The sequence below is a fragment of the Cetorhinus maximus genome, chromosome 10, assembly GCF_964194155.1.
Source record: "Cetorhinus maximus chromosome 10, sCetMax3.hap1.1, whole genome shotgun sequence".
Lineage (NCBI taxonomy): Eukaryota > Metazoa > Chordata > Chondrichthyes > Lamniformes > Cetorhinidae > Cetorhinus > Cetorhinus maximus.
In genome coordinates, this window is record NC_135888.1 from 64,401,063 (window position 1) to 64,417,888 (window position 16,826).

At 45.1% G+C, this 16,826-nt stretch overlaps 1 protein-coding gene across 1 annotated transcript in view; it reads right to left on the reverse strand.

The window, feature by feature from the left end:
* LOC144685734 (slit homolog 3 protein-like) overlaps positions 1 to 16,826 on the reverse strand; it is a 599,629-nt gene that overhangs the window by 243,356 nt on the left and 339,447 nt on the right. The window contains exon 7 of the mRNA XM_078550561.1: positions 1,453 to 1,524. Within this exon, the coding sequence (XP_078406687.1) occupies positions 1,453 to 1,524 (72 nt within the window). The remainder of the gene's footprint in view (positions 1 to 1,452; positions 1,525 to 16,826) is intronic.

Genomic DNA, 16,826 nt, shown 5'->3' on the forward strand with positions numbered 1-16,826 from the left:
AAGGACAAACCTGAGCTGCTGTCAATCCTGGGAATTGTCACCATCCCTTCATCTCACTTGTCATTCCTCCCCTATTTATTACCAGGGCACATTTCCTTTTTGCCAGCCCACTATATTTAAATTCCACTCATTTCAGTCAAGAAGCTTTAAGTTTCTTGAGCCCTAAATCTCTGTTCACCTGCCAATCATCGCACAAACTGAAAAAAGGGCAGCAGACCATTCAGCCCCTCAACGCCACTCTCCCATTAAATTCAATCATGGCTTATCTGCACCTCAACTCCATTTGCTCTTCTTTGCTCCATATCCCTTGATATCTTTACCTAGCAAAATATTGTGATACTTGCAAGAGTCACACTTTGAGGCCAGCTGGGGATGTCACCCACCTAGTTTTAGACTGGGCAACACTAGTTTTTGACAGATGCATTACTATTCAGAAGAAAATTTGACTATAAAAACTCAATTTTAAAATCTGAGTCCAATTTTTCTCATTTTTATGTCTAAATATGTGGGAGCATTCAAATTTAGTTAAGGTTTTTAATGGAGGTTCATCAACTACAAAGCAAATATCAGAACCTGAGCCATTCACACCATCTGCCACCCTATCTAACTTCACTCTGTCTGCTTAAAGACTTGGCAGGAAATAGTCAAATATTACAGTTGACTACTGCTGTCATTAAAGATTCATTGAAAAATAGCAAGAGAAAGTTTAGAATTGGCAGAAATGCAGAAGGAAAGGTAAAATTAAGTTTCCCCAACTCTTAATTCTATTGTTTAATGTATTTCATTCTTTCCCAAGGTCCCAAAACTGAGTAAGCCTTTAGCTTGCTAAGATATCCTTATTTCTATAATACACAGGCTTTTAAATGTCACAATTCCTGTTATCTAATCACTGCTTCTTGATTTACCTCATCTCATACTTTATCTCACTCTCTCTACAACCTGACTGGTGCTCTGGGTTCCTCATCTAGGTTCCATTCATCTTGAAAGAGTGATACCATGAATCTGGAATCCTAACAGTCAGCATCTGACACTCAGCATAAAAATGCGTTCCCATGCATGCACAAAATTGACTACAGAACTAGAATCAAAGAATTTCACAGCACAAAGAGGGCCATTCAGCCCAAAGTATCTGTGCTATCTCTTTGAAAGGGTTATTCACTCACTCCAATTCATTTAGCTATTCCCCACACTTTAACAAAATATGTATTTATCTGCTTCTCTTTTAAAAGATGTTGTGGATTCTATTGTCACCAATTTTCCTGGCCAGACTTTCCACATTCCAACAATTCTCTGCAAAAAAGATTCCTCTAAAGTCTATTTTCAACCAAAATATTTTTTGTTAACAAACAAGTGTTGGGGCTCATTGACCCATAATATTGAGTCCACATATACACACACATAGATAAATTCTTTAGCTTTTAAAAAGTTGCAGTGCGCAATGCAAATACTTACAAAGTCCTCAGCTTTGGCATGTGGTTGAAACTGGTTAATGGGATGAGACTGATGTTGTTATTGTTGAGTGTGCTGAAAGACAAAGGAACATATGCAAATTTTTGTCCAATCAATATTACTAAACAGAGGGAAAAAAACACGGCTAATGTTGGTTATCTGGGACAGAGGGGTGACCTCCCTTTTTTACCCTTCACCAATGTCCTTTAGACATGTATCATTCTTTGACCAAGAAACCCAAGAACTGGCATGTTGCTGAGCTTCAGCCACAATGGGTGGCTTCATAGTATGACAAAGAGTGAGGTAGCCCTCCCTCCCTCATCGATGTAGGGAAGTGAGCAGCCCCTGTCCTGTACCTTCCTCAGACCCTCAATTGAGATCATGAACTTTGCAAGGAGGGCCAAGGATTGAGCACAATGTTATCCAGTAAGAATCACTGACTAGCCACAGCTGTTGTGACTGTGACATTGTTTTAGACACATGCACTAATTTTAATGAAAAAAGCCTTGTGAACACACACAATACAGGAAAAAGCACTTCACGTGTAACAAATATCTGCCACCATTCAGTAACCAATGAATTAAAGCACTCAAAAAGGTTTTAAACAGTGCAAACACTCTGCATTTTGTCTTACCATTTTACCAACAAGCACACAAAAAAGGTTAAAGTTTACATGCACACCATGTTAATATGCATATTGAGAACATAGGCCCAATGACAATGTCTATCACTCATTTTTTATTTACTAATTAGATATCCAATTATCTATAGTTGGATTCCTGATTAGCCAGATGTATTGGACATCAGTATTCCGGCTATAATCTGAGCAGTGCATACTTCACTCTGTTCATATCACCAACAAGGTGAATTCATACACCAAACAAAGCGAGTTTTGAAATAGGGGATGCTTCTCAAACCGACAAAGTTAGTGCAGTCCTCCTCTACATATGCTTGTCAAGACCTAATGACTTCATCAGAACTCCACTGCAATTTTAACTGGTGGTCTGAGGAGGCAGCTGCTGTGGCTTCCCACTCAGTCAAGACAATGAGAATTGGAGTAGAGGTCAGAAGAGGCCCAAACAGGTAAGTTTTTTTACTCCAGAAGAGCACAGGTGCAGTAGTGGGAAGGTTAGGCCTCTCCTGACGTGAACGATTGACCATTCTGAAGTTGATCCTGCTGCCTACCTTGTGTCAGAAAGTGAGATGAGGGATGCAGAATTTTTGGTTGCTTCCTGTCAATATAACCCCAAGAAGGACGGGTAGTTGGCAAGCAGGATATAAATGAGTCAAAATAACCCAGGGCTCATTTCTGTAGCAGTGGGTGAGTTTTCAGCCTCACCACTCACCTGTCCAAAATATGAGCAGAGTCCATTCAGAGCAAATGATAATTCATTCCCTCTTGCCAGAGAGGAACACACAGAACAAGCATGTGGCTTCATTAGGACTGCAAGCTTCCCAGTGGTGCAGTGGGTCATTGACAGCATGCCTATTTGTGGGCCCTAAGTGTCAATTCTGCCCTTATGTCAATCAAAAGGGATTCCACTCCCTTCACACCCAGCTGGTGTGAGGCCATACTCCGGAATCACACAGGTCAATGCCTGGTATCCTGGCAGCACTCACGACGACTTCATACTGTGGCAGTCCGGTGTGCCATCTGTATTGGAACTGCCACACCAGAGAGTGGCTACTGAGCGACCATTCTTTGATGACATGGTTCATGACTCTGTGCACAATCAATACATTCATGGGCAGTATATGTTAAATGAAAGCCATGCTGCCACACAAAATATGATAGAGCAGATCATTGGGGTGATTTTCCAGCTACTTGAACCACTCTGGAGGAGCACTGCAGTGACCGCCTGACAACAATGCTAAAATAGCAGCCACCACAAAATAAACCAAATTATTTAGCAAACATTTCCATATTGCATACAAACATCAACTGATTACCCTTGTGAATTCCCTTAGTGCCTGCTTTCCCTGTGCCTTTGCCTATTATTGTGCTCCTACACAGTGGCTACAGCATAGCTGACTTAAGTGGGGGAGACTGTAGATGACAGGCAACAGCAAGAATAGTAGAGTAGCAGCAAAGGTGGGAGGATGGATGTTGTCATCCTGAGACAGGGCCAGCAGGTTTGTTCTCCATGGAACCATTGTCACTCCCCTGGGACGCAGCCTCAGCAATCCTAGTAAGCTGGATCAATGACTGGGCAGCTGCGAGATGCTGCGAGCCACTTTGAACACTGGTGTCCACAAACATGGTGGCATCAGTTGGAGCTTGCATGGCAGCAAGCTGAGTTTGAATTGCTTCAATTTGAGCCTCCAAACAGGTTTCTGCGCTGTCCATGGAAGCTGAACCAACAACCATCAGATGCTGCATTGTGGTTGGGTTTGCAAGTCTGCTAATGGATTTGGGGGTCGCCATTTCATTGTTGGAAAGAACAGGCTCCAAGCAGTGCGCAAAGCCCTGGATCAGGTCGGTACCAGACTCATCTGTGCTCCTTGACATTGACTGCAAGCTTTCTGGCAGCCCACTAATGTACCAAGCATTTCATTGTGCCTGCCCATCAGCCGTCTTCTGTAGGCTGTATCATCAAAGCCCTCATCCGAGTCATCTGTAGCAGAACTCATGTGTGATCTTGCCCCACCGCACCTAGGGTCTAGCTTTTTTTTTGCTTTGCTCAGTTGTGCAACCACTCAGCAGTACAATGAGCACTGGCTGCTTGCTACAATCCTTTAAATGTAGCAGGCAAAAGAAAGTAACTGCATTGCCTGTATCAGAAGCAACAGGTATGGGGTAATCCAACATTGCGATCCACCAGGCCAGTTTTGAGTCCTCGTGAAATTTCAAATACAGCACCACCAACTGCACAATACAATACCTCCCGCTGCACCAGAAGCGGCACCTCTGCCTGCACCAGATACAGCGCCTCCTATTGCACCAAATGCAGCAACTCCCAATGCAACAAATACACCTCCCACTGCACCAAAAACTGCACCTCCCACTGCACAAAATAGCACCTCCTACTTCACCAAATACAGCACCTCAAAGTGAACCACATGCAGCACATCCAACTGCACCAGTTACAGCACCTCTTGCTGCACCAAATACAGCACCTCCTGCTGCACCCGATACAGCACCTGCTACTGCACCAGATACAGCGCCTCGCACTGCACCTGATACAGCACCTCCTACTGCACCAGATACAGCGCCTCCTACCGCACCAGATACAGCGCCTCCTACTGCACCCGATACAGCACCTCCTACTGCACTCGATACAGCACCTCCTACTGCACCCAATATAGCACCTCACACTGCACCAAATACAGCACCTCCTGCTGCACCAGATACAGCACCTCCTACTGCACCAGATACAGCGCCTCCTACTGCGCCAGATACAGCGCCTGCTACTGCACCAGATACAGCGCCTGCTACTGCACCAGATACAGCGCCTCCTACTGCACCAGATACAGCGCCTCCTACTGCACCAGATACAGCGCCTCCTACTGCACCAGATACAGCGCCTCCTCGTGCACCAGATATAGCGCCTCCTACTGCACCAGATACAGCGCCTCCTCGTGCACCAGATACAGCGCCTCCTCGTGCACCAGATACAGCACCTCCTACTGCAACAGATACAGCACCTCCTCCTGAACCAGATACAGCGCCTCCTACTGCAACAGATACAGCGCCTGCTGCTGCAACAGATACAGCACCTCCTACTGCACCAAATACAACACCTCCCACTGCACCAAATACTGCACCTCCCACTGCACAAAACAGCACCTCCTACTTCACCAAATACAGCACCTCAAAGTGAACCACATGCAGCACATCCAACTGCACCAGATACAGCATCTCCTGCTGCACCAGATACAGCACCTCCTGCTGCACCAGATACAGCACCTCCTAGTGCACCAGATACAGCGCCTCCTAGTGCACCAGATACAGCGCCTCCTACTGCACCAGATACAGCACCTCGCACTGCACCAGATACAGCGCCTCGCACTGCACCAGATACAGCGCCTCGCACTGCACCAGATACAGCACCTCCTACTGCACCAGATACAGCGCCTCGCACTGCACCAGATACAGTGCCTCGCACTGCACCAGATACAGCGCCTCCTACTGCACCAGATACAGCACCTCCTCGTGCACCCGATATAGCGTCTCCTACTGCACCAGATACAGCACCTCCTCGTGCATCAGATATAGCGCCTCCTACTGCACCAGATACAGCACCTCCCCGTGCACCAGATACAGCACCTCCTACTGCACCAGAAACAGCAACTCGCACTGCTCCAGATACAGCACCTGCTGCTGCAACAGATACAGCACCGCCTACTGCACCAAATACAACACCTCCCACTGCACCAAATACTGCACTTCCCACTGCACAAAACAGCACCTCCTACTTCACCAAATACAGCACCTCAAAGTGAACTACATGCAGCACAAAGATAAAAACAAAAAGCTAAAAGCTACTGCGGATGCTGGAAATCCAAAACAAAAACAGAACTACCTGGAAAAACCCAGCAGGCCCGGCAGCATCGGCGGAGAAGAAACCAGCCAATGCCTCGAGCCTTCATGGCCCTTCGGCAGAAGGCCATGAAGGCTCGAGGCGTTGGCTGGTTTCTTCTCCGCCGATGCTGCCGGGCCTGCTGGGTTTTTCTAGGTAGTTCTGTTTTTGTGTTGTACATGCAGCACATCCTGCTGCATCAAATACAGCATCTCCTGCTGCATCCGATACTGCACTTCGCATTGCACCAGATACAGAACCTCCTACCGCACCAAATACATACCTCCCACTGCTCCAAATACTGCAGCTCCCACTGCACAAAACAGTATCTCCTACTTCACCAAATACAGCACCTCAAAGTGAACTACATGCAGCACCTCCTGCTGCACCAAATACAGCACCTCCTGCTGCATCTGATACAGCACTTCACATTGCACCAGATACAGCACCTCCTACCGCACCAGATACAGCGCCTCCTACAGCAACAGGTACAGCGCCTCCTACTGCACCAGAGACAGCGCCTCCTCGTGCACCAGATACAGCGCCTCATACTGCATCAGAGACAGCGCCTCCTCGTGCACCAGATACAGCGCTTCCTAATGCACCAGATACAGCGCCTCCAACTGCACCAGAGACAGAGCCTCCTACTGCACCAGATACAGCGCCTCCTTGTACACCAGATACAGCGCCTCCTAATGCACCAGATACAGCGCCTCCTACTGCACCAGAATCAGCGCCTCCTACTGCACCAGAGACAGTGCCTCCTAATGCACCAGATACAACGCCTCCTCCTGCACCAGATACAGCGCCTCCTACTGCAACAGATACAGCACCTCCTACTGCAACAGATACAACGCCTCCTACTGCACCAGATACAGCACCTACTACTGCACCAGATACAACGCCTCCTCGTGCACCAGATACAGCACCTCCTACTGCACCAGATATAGCGCCTGCTACTGCAACAGATAGAGCACCTCCTCGTGCACCCGATACAGCGCTTCCTACTGCAACAGATGCAGCGCCTTCTACTGCACCAGATACAGCGCCTCCTACTGCAACAGATACAGCACCTCACACTGCACCAGATACAGCGCTTCCTGCTCCACCAGATACAGCGCCTCCTGCTGCATCAGATACAGCGCCTCCTGCTGCACCAGATACAGCACCTCCTACTGCACCAAACATAGCGCCTCCTCTTGCACCAATTACGGGACCACCTGCTGCACCAGATACAGCAGCTCCTACTGCACCAAACACAGCGCCTCCTACTGCACCAATTACGGGACCACCTACCACACCAGATACAGCACCTGATACCGCACCAAATACAGCGCCTCCTATTGCACCAATTATGGGACCACCTACCGCACCAGATATAGCACCTCCTACTGCACCAAATACAGCACCTCCTACCGCACCAGATACAACGCCTCCTCGTGCACCAGATACAGCGCCTCCTACTGCAACAGATACAGCACCTGCTACTGCAACAGATAGAGCACCTCCTTGTGCACCCGATACAGCGCTTCCTACTGCAACAGATGAGGCACCTTCTACTGCACCAGATACAGCGCCACCTGCTGCACCAGATACAGCACCTCACACTGCACCAGATACAGCGCTTCCTGCTGCACCAGATACAGCGCCTCCTGCTGCACCAGATACAGCGCCTCCTGCTGCACCAGATACAGCACCTCCTACTGCACCAAACATAGCGCCTCCTCTTGCACCAATTACGGGACCACCTGCTGCACCAGATACAGCAGCTCCTACTGCACCAAACACAGCGCCTCCTACTGCACCAATTACGGGACCACCTACCACACCAGATACAGCACCTGATACCGCACCAAATACAGCGCCTCCTATTGCACCAATTATGGGACCACCTACCGCACCAGATATAGCACCTCCTACTGCACCAAATACAGCACCTCCTACCGCACCAGATACAGCACCTCCTACTGCACCAGATACAGCACCTCCTACTGCACCAGATACAGCACCTCCTACTGCACCAGATACAGCACCTCCTACTGCACCAAATACGGGACCACCTACAGCACCAAATACAGCACTTTTTACTGAACCAGATACACCACCTCCTATTGCACCAGATACACCACCTCCTATTGCACCAGATACAACACCTCCTACTGAACCAGATACAACACCTCCTACTGCACCAGATACAACACCTCCTACTGCACCAGATAGAACACCTCCTACTGCACCAGATACACCACCTCCTACTGCACCAGATACAACACCTCCTACTGCACCAGATACAGCACCTCCTACTGCACCAGATACAGCGTCTACTACAGCTTGCAAACTCAAGTTTGCATTGTTACAGAGACAAGGAGGGTTAGACAAAATGTACCAACTAGCTTCCTCCTGTTCCATAAACTTGAATGGCCTTGCAATTGAATAACTTGCCAGCATTAAATGATTCTGCTCACATCTAAATTAAAGATATTTGAACAAGGCACCAAAGTTTACCTGGTGTTGGTGCAACTCTTAAGTGTGAACACATTCAGAGGAAATTGAAAAAGAAAATTGGTGTTCACAGTTACCCAATTTCATCTGAAAGGCTGTAGAAGTAGCTCAGCCTGACATTTCCCCTTGTCTCCTGCAGTCAGGTGACCGATTCATCAAACCCCAGTGCATCTTAGTGCATGTAATCTCCATTGTGTGTCCACGGCAGCATGTAATTGCTTTGACACAATGATATTACACTTAGCATGCAAAAGCCAATTACAGACATCAGGCATCTCCTGACTACACATCTGCTTCAAATAATCCGAGGGAAGATTATCACACTCAAGGTTTAACAAACTGTTTAATGTAATCCTGTGTTCTGGTATCTTCTAAGGCAATTCTACAATTATGATCATTCTTCTGTTTTTAATTGATGCTGCATTTAAAAAGCAAAATATTTTTCTATGCCTCTGTTACAAGTAAAACTACTATATTTTTTCCAAGAGGAACCTTCTCAATGACTTCACTAGGTCAATATTGAGAGGTGAGGCATTTCGTGAGTATGCAGGCTTAGAATGGAGTATTGTGTGCCCAACTTGTTATACTCTGAATTTGAAAGGTTTTGGAATTGTGTTCAATATGAGCCTTATTACCTCCTCAAATATAATGCAACTGTCTGCTGATGAGTCCTACACTGAATCATATGTTTGAGAGAAGTCTTCCTTTCCATAGCATTACACCCAGTATCACAGTATTTTTACAGCGCAGAAGGAGGCCATTCGGCCCATCGTGTCAGCACTGGCTCTCCAAATGAGCATCATGACTTAGTGCCATTCTCCTTCTTGTTCCCCATACCCTTGCATTTTGTTTCTATTCAAATAATCATATATTGCCGTCTTGAATGTCTCGATTGAACCTGCCTCCACCACACTTTCAGGCAGTGAGTTCCAGACTAGATTTTTCTCACATCACATTTGCTTCTTTTGTAAATCACTTTAAATCTGTGCCCTCTTGTTCTCGATCCCTTGACAATAGGGAACAGTTTCTCCCTATCTACTCTATCCAGCCCCCTCATGATTTTGAATACCTCTATCAAATCTCCTCTTAGCCTTCTCCTCTCCAAGGAGGACAGTCCAACCTATCTTCATAACTCAAGTTTCTCATCCCTGGAACCACTCTTGTAAACCTCTTCTACACTCTCTCCAATGTGATCACATCCTTCCTATAGCGTGATTCACAGAACTGTACACAATACCCCAGTTGAAGTTTAACTAATGTCTTATATAAGCTCAGCATAACCTCCCTGCTCTTGCACTCTATGCCCCAATTAATAAAACCCAGGATACTGTTTTCTTTATTAATTGCTTTCTCCACCTGTCCTGCCACCTTCAATGATCGATGTACATATACGCCCAGGTCTCTCTGTTCCTGCACAGGAAGAATTGTACCGCTTATTTTATATTTTCTCTCCATGTTCTTCCTGTCAAAATGAATCACCTCACACTTCTCCGCATTGAACTTCATCTGCCACTCCTCAACTTTTCTATGCTCTTTTGAAGCCCTATAATGCCCTCCTCACAGTTTACAATGCTTCCGAGTTTTGTATCATCCGCAAACTTAGAAATTGTCCCCTACACATCAAGATCTAGATCATTAATATATATCAGGAAAAGCAAGGGTTCCTATACCGACCCCTGGGGAACTCCACTACAAACCTTCCTCCAACCCGAAAAATAGCCATCGGCCAATTCCTAAGGGGAATTGACAGTGATCACCGCCCAACTTTTCCTCATAAGACAACCCCTTCATCCCAGGTATCAGTTGAATATACCCTCTCTGAATTGCTTCTTAAGTAAGACCACCAAAACTGTACACAGTACTCCAGGTGTGGCCTCACCAACTTTTAAGCTATTGAATCCTTCCAAGCTATCACTGCTGACTAATGCCTAATCAAATGGTTGTATGCAGATGCATTAGGCAAATGACAGCTGCCTTGTTTGCAAGGAACACTGTCTTCAATAGTTGAAAGCAGGGATCAGTGCCACAGGCCACAAACCTATTCTCTGGTGGCATGGATCTCATGGACGCTTCTCACATTAGCCCCATGGTCTATGTGACCTATAAAGGTTTCTGCTTCCTGTTCTATTAACATCCAGATGATGTTGGAATGAACCCAATCATGCAAATTGATATTGAATAACTTGAAATGCATCCACAATGCCCACATTTTGAGACAATCAAGCTTGCCATGTTTATATGAAGCAATATGAAAATTAGATGGTTGGTTACCCTCTCATGCTTTGACTGGTGACCAACCTAAGAAACCCCAGGGCACCAGGCAAGTGTACATGCATCTATAGATCTGAATTAATAGACCTTAGAAATACTAATGCAAAGTCCATTGCTTAGATTTGATGGGGCGTGGGAAGAAAGGTTTGGGGAGTGTATCCTGCTGTATATGCCACAATTCCAATCTACTGCATTTTACACAAGTTAGCAATGCAAAGGGGAGTCGCCATTCAGCAGTAGGATGAGGATCCCCAATACCAGTGGACATTCTGAAGGAGGAGTGGATGAAGGACACCTGCAGGAAGAAGATTACTGTTACATTCCTAGTCAACACTTTCAGCTAACTGTCTAATGTTGTGCATGTACAATTCGTCCTCCCTAATTTGTTATCATATATTAGCCAAATACAACTGCACCTTAAGCGCTATGAATGGCCAAATATCCACCTGCTGTCACGCGAATATGGAAGTTCTGAAAGATTAAATAAAAGACAAATATTGCCTAAAATGAGTAGCAACATCAATATTTTCCTCCCTGCTGCTCCGCCTTGGTGAGCATGTATGATGTAGGCTGTCAACTCCTGCTCCTTCTAACGTTATGCATCAGGTATAGTACAGTGGAGTAAGTGGGTAGCACCTTATTAATTGCCTATGCAGTGAGGCCCCATAGAAGTGCCCCAAGTATCTTTTTATGCAGGGTTCTAAGATGGCCCTGTAATGGCTTGCACCATATCTGATAACCCAGGGACTGTCTGATCCTCCCTGCTACCTTTTCAGCCATAGGAAGAGACCAGCTGGGTTTACCAGGTATCACCCTGAGAGGCTTCCTCCTGCCAGACAGAGTACACTATTTGTCCTCTTGCGAAGGTGCCCTTCAAGAACCAAAGAGGGAAAATACACATTAAACCAGTGTTGGAATAGCCTAGAGTATGAGCAGAGATGTAGGGCTGTGGGAGGCCACAAAGGTAGGTGATTTACTGGTGTCCCTCAGTTGGCCACACTGTTTTACCCTTTATAGCTACTGAATAGAAGCAATGCAAAAGCAAGTGTTTTACATAGAACTTCACCATGTATAACACTGCGAATGGGCAGTATTCCTTCTTCATGTGCTCTATGTGACCTTATGAGAGAAGTTCTGTCCAGAAAGCTTGTTTCGAACCAACAGTTCCAAAAGGTGTGACAAGGAGAAACCCCAGACCCAAGTCAGTCTGAAGATGGCTGTGTTTGTAAGGGGCCAATTATCACAGCCCCAGGAGATCACCACTGGACTTCTTTCAGGAAGCATCATTATAGCTACGAACGTCTTTAGCTACATTGATTGTATGGCCTTCCTTCTGTCATAAGGTCAGAACTGGGCTTGTTGACAGAAGATTCTACAGCACCCAACTCCATTCACAACTTCCTCAACAGTGAAGCAGTCCATGTCAACTTGCAATACAGCCTGGACAACATCCCCAGGCTAGGGCCGGGATTTTTCAGTCCTGCCATAATGGAACCCGCGACGGGAGATTCGGCGGCCCAGCCAAAAGTCCACTGACTTTCGGCGGGACCGGGCAATGCAAGCGGCGGGTGGGGCTGGAAAATCCCACCAAATAGCTGACAAGTGGCTGCAAACATTTATGCCATATTAGTACCCAGCAATGATCCTCATCAGCAACCAAAGGCCCTACCACCTCCCCCCAATCTTCAATTCCATTAATCACTGAGAACCCCAACACCACCATCCTCGGGACCACCACTGACCAGGAGCTTAACTGGACAGGCCATGCCTTCATTTTCTTATATTTATTCTTTCATGGGATTTGGGTGTTGCTGGTAAGGCAAGCATTTTTACCCATCCCTAATTGTCCTTGAACGGAGTGGCTTGCTAGGCCATTTTAGAGGGCCGTTTACGAGTCAACCACATTGCTGTGGGTCACATGTAGGCCAGAGAGGATGGCAGATTTCTATTCCTAAAGGATATTAGTGAACCAGATTGATTTTTAAGACAATTGATGATAGTTTCATGGTCACCATTACTGAGACTAGCTTTATATTCTAGATCTTTTTAAATATTAATTGAATTTAAACCAGCTGCCATGGTGGGATTTGAACTCATGTCCCAAGAGGGTTAGCCTGGGTCTCTGAATTACTCATCCAGTGAAATTACCACTATGCCACCGTCTTCCCATAAATCGTGGCAGCAAGAGCAGAGCAGATGCGAGCAGCTTTGTGAGGAGCAGATCATCTCCTGACCTTTCAAAGTCTCTTCACTACATACAAACTCAAGGTCAGAAGTTTGATGGAACAGTCATCATTTGCCTGAATGGATGCTGCTGCATCAATACTCAAGCAGTTCAACATCATCCAGGTCAAAGCAATCCACTTGACCAGTGCCCCTGTCACTGCATGGATTCAATATCAGAGCCCCACTGTGCTCTGCGATTATTTTTAAATTGATTTTAAGACATTTGAATACAGAACATATTTTTGTATAGCCATTGTGGATATTGATTGCATGATCCATGCTGAAGGATTATGATGATACATTACGCTGTGCTTATGCTAGGGACAGTTCCTGTTCAAGGATAATGTAATTTTCTTAGTGCAAAATAATGAGGAATGAAAGAACAGTGTGTTTTGTCTCACTGTTGATCCTGATGAATGGGATAGTTGGTTTTGCCTACTTCAAGGTGGCTCTTTGGTCTTGGTCTAAACCCACACAAGTTGGGGAGAGGTTGAGTGATGACAGGGGACTTGCATCAAAAAAAAATATATTGGCAGAGAGGTTTGTTTGTGTAGTGCTCCTGCAGACTTACATCGATACCTCCAGGGCAGGCAGTGCCATGGATAGATATATGTGCAGCCCTCTTCACTGACATGATTGAAGAATGGTGCATGTGCAGTGCGATTAGAGGCAACAGACTTGTTTTCCCTGGGGTAATTGAAGTACTCTGGGTAGCACCACTAAAAGAGGGGCTATGAAAACAAATTCCCCACTTCCGCCTTGTTTTATATGGTGTCTTTCACAGCCGAGGATGTTCCAAAGTGTTTTTCAGCCAATGAAGTTTATTTTGAACTCTAGTCGCTGCTATAATGTAGGAAACACAGTAGCCAATTTGCTACGGCAAACTCCTACAAACAGCAATGTCATAATGATGAGATTATCTGCTTTTTTTTGTGATGTTGCTTTAAGGATAAATATTGGCCAGGATACCAGAAATAATTCCCCTCCTTGTCTTCAAAATAGAGTCATGGGATCTATTATGGCACCTTACGAGGACAAATGGGACCTCGGCTTAACGTATCATCTAAAAGACAGCACATCTGACAGTGCAACACTCACTCAGCACTGCACTGGGACATCAGCAGGAACTTAGTCTCTGGAGCGGGGCTTCAACCCATAACCTTCTGTTTCAGAGCTGAGAATGCCACCACTTACTATGACTCCAGGAATTGTCCAAACTCAGGTAATTGTTTCAATAGTCACTGTTTCCTTATTTGAAATTTTCAAATCATTGCAAGGGTGTAGTTCACAGCAAAACAATAGTAATAAGACGAGCTTGGTCTAACTCCACAACATCTGCTTTATTTAACACAAAGGCTTTTAGATTATCCACTGAAATCAATCCCGAAATGTAGCTCACATTTTTTTGTTGTATTCTCCCTTATAGCCCAATAGCCCTTTTCTGCAGTGCTGCTGCCTGAACCAGTATCAGTGCAAGTCAAGCAAACAGGTCACCCAAGCATCTTCTCAATTCTTCAAATTCACCCATCTGCAGAAAAAGAGCTGAGGCAATTGATCTGAAATACGTAGAAACGGGTGAGTGTGAAAGAAAATGAAAATGAACAAAGGCACATAGTGAGAATATGATGAAAGAGTAGGATCGTGAGGTGAGAAACTATGATTGACGAGAACATGTGAGAGTTTAATTGCGCAAAAATGGGAGAGGCACCTGAAATAGTATTAGTGTGAGAACGCGCTAGGAAATGTGACTATGCATGTGTCCATATGCAGGAGTTTAGAATAATGATAATCAGGGAATGTAAATCTGTACCAAAGGAAAGTTCATTTTTTGATTAAGGAAGAGAGTATGGCGGTGTTTGTTGTATGGAAGTCTATGACAATGAGATCTGAGTGTATGAGTGTCAGAAGCTAACACAGTAAATAGAATGCTTTAAAATTAAACAGAAAAAAAATCAATTTTAAAAAATCAAACTAGTAAGATCAAAAGGAATTTCAGTTTGAAAAGATAAAGGAACATCTTTGAACAGATACTGAACCACAAAGGGGAAACTTTCCATTCCTAGCTATCATCACCCTTCACATCAGCAGCCAATATTCACATTCACTAGGAAAAAAAAAAGTTTGCTCTCAAGGCGCTTCAGAATATCAAAATCAAACTGAAGTAGCATGCTGTTTTATTCCTTTCAACTTGTTTATAAATTTCCAATTAACTGCTTCAAATATTGCCCAACTTCTACCCAGCAATTGATGGCCGTCACCTTCCTGGTTAGGATTGCAGCATTGATTTTAAATTTACATTGTCCATCCAGTCTTCTGTTCTCAATTTGACTGATTTTAAATTCTGTGAACAGCAGGGTGAAACAGTGAGAGAATACAAATTGGTCTACAGCGGCGCCATTCTGGCCTCAGCTCTAACGTTAGGGCACCAGACAGAAGATGCAGCGTGCAAGGAAGCCACCGGGATCAGTCACTCTGCAGTAACAAAGGTGGCACTCCTACCGTATTATTCACTTGATTTTCAAATGTGTCTATATTCACCAAACTAGGTTAATGGATAAAGATAAATGGGTCTTTAAAAGAGGAAGGATGTTCTGCAGATTCACTGAAGTTGACCATATTCTCAATTTTAACGTTTCTCAGTCAGCTGCAGAGTTGAGCCACACTTTGGAGCAGGTGGCTTCATATTGAAAAGATAATCCATTTGTAACCGAGCACCCTTGTTGCTACAAGAGAACCAGCCCCTCCTACAAAAAGGTAAATCCGGCTTCTTAATTGTCCAACACTCAGTCACTGGTAAATAACAGTGGTATGAGTGCATGAGTTTAATTTAGGAATGTAATGTACTTTGGCATTGGTAAAAATACAGTCAGCAGCACAGGATGTTGGCTGCTGAAGAGTTACTGAGCCTGGCAGTGTGAGGGAGGTGGATTAACATCAGTGCAGATATCAATTTAGGATTGTGTCATGCACACTACTTCAGCTCCTTTGCAGTCATGGGCTCAAAAACTACTCCCAGTTAATTCCACCAACTAGGGTCATGAGCACTCACTTTTTAAATTGAATGTCACATCATCCCCAATGTGCTACAAAGACGATGGCAGAGGTGAATCATGAACTCTGGAAGTATTTAATCAATGTAATCTTAACCCATATTTGAACCTATTACAAGTTAGGTAATGGTTATGAAATAGGAAGAGGTTTACGTATTTCAGGACAATTTGATAGGAATCCTTGAATAGGCAACAGGTGCATGCAATTGAATCAAGAGATTCAAAAAACACCAATTTCAGAACATATTTTCCAATGTTCTCTCCCGCAGCTGAATAGATGCTGGAAGCCCATGCAGCACCTCACCCCCCCCGCCCCCCGCCCCAACCCCGCCAAACCCCCCAACCCCACCAATGCCATTTGTCGTGAATGAGCCTGGACTACGAACATGATCATCTAATCCTGGAAGACATTGAAGTTGGGACTTGTTCCCCTCACAGCTGATGTTTACACACATGCACTTCCAGTGGGGATCACTGGATAACACATAGGGACAGGGAACGCTGGTTAACTATTCCCCACCTTATCCTAGGCACATTGAGGATGACTACAGCACCCTTTCCATCAGTCTAGGTGAGATCAGCTCCCTCAGCACAGTGAGAATCTGGACTATGCGGCTTAATGGTATGGGCAGGCATTCCTGCAGGCACCAGGATATTAAGAGATATTGAGGAATGCCAAAACTTGAAAAAAATACATAACATTCAATAGAGAAAAAAAGAAAAGGTCATTTAAAATCAATCAAACCCCCCTTTTCCCAGTTTTAAAGATAATTTAAGAATAATGAAATGATCGCAGAATCACTGAAGT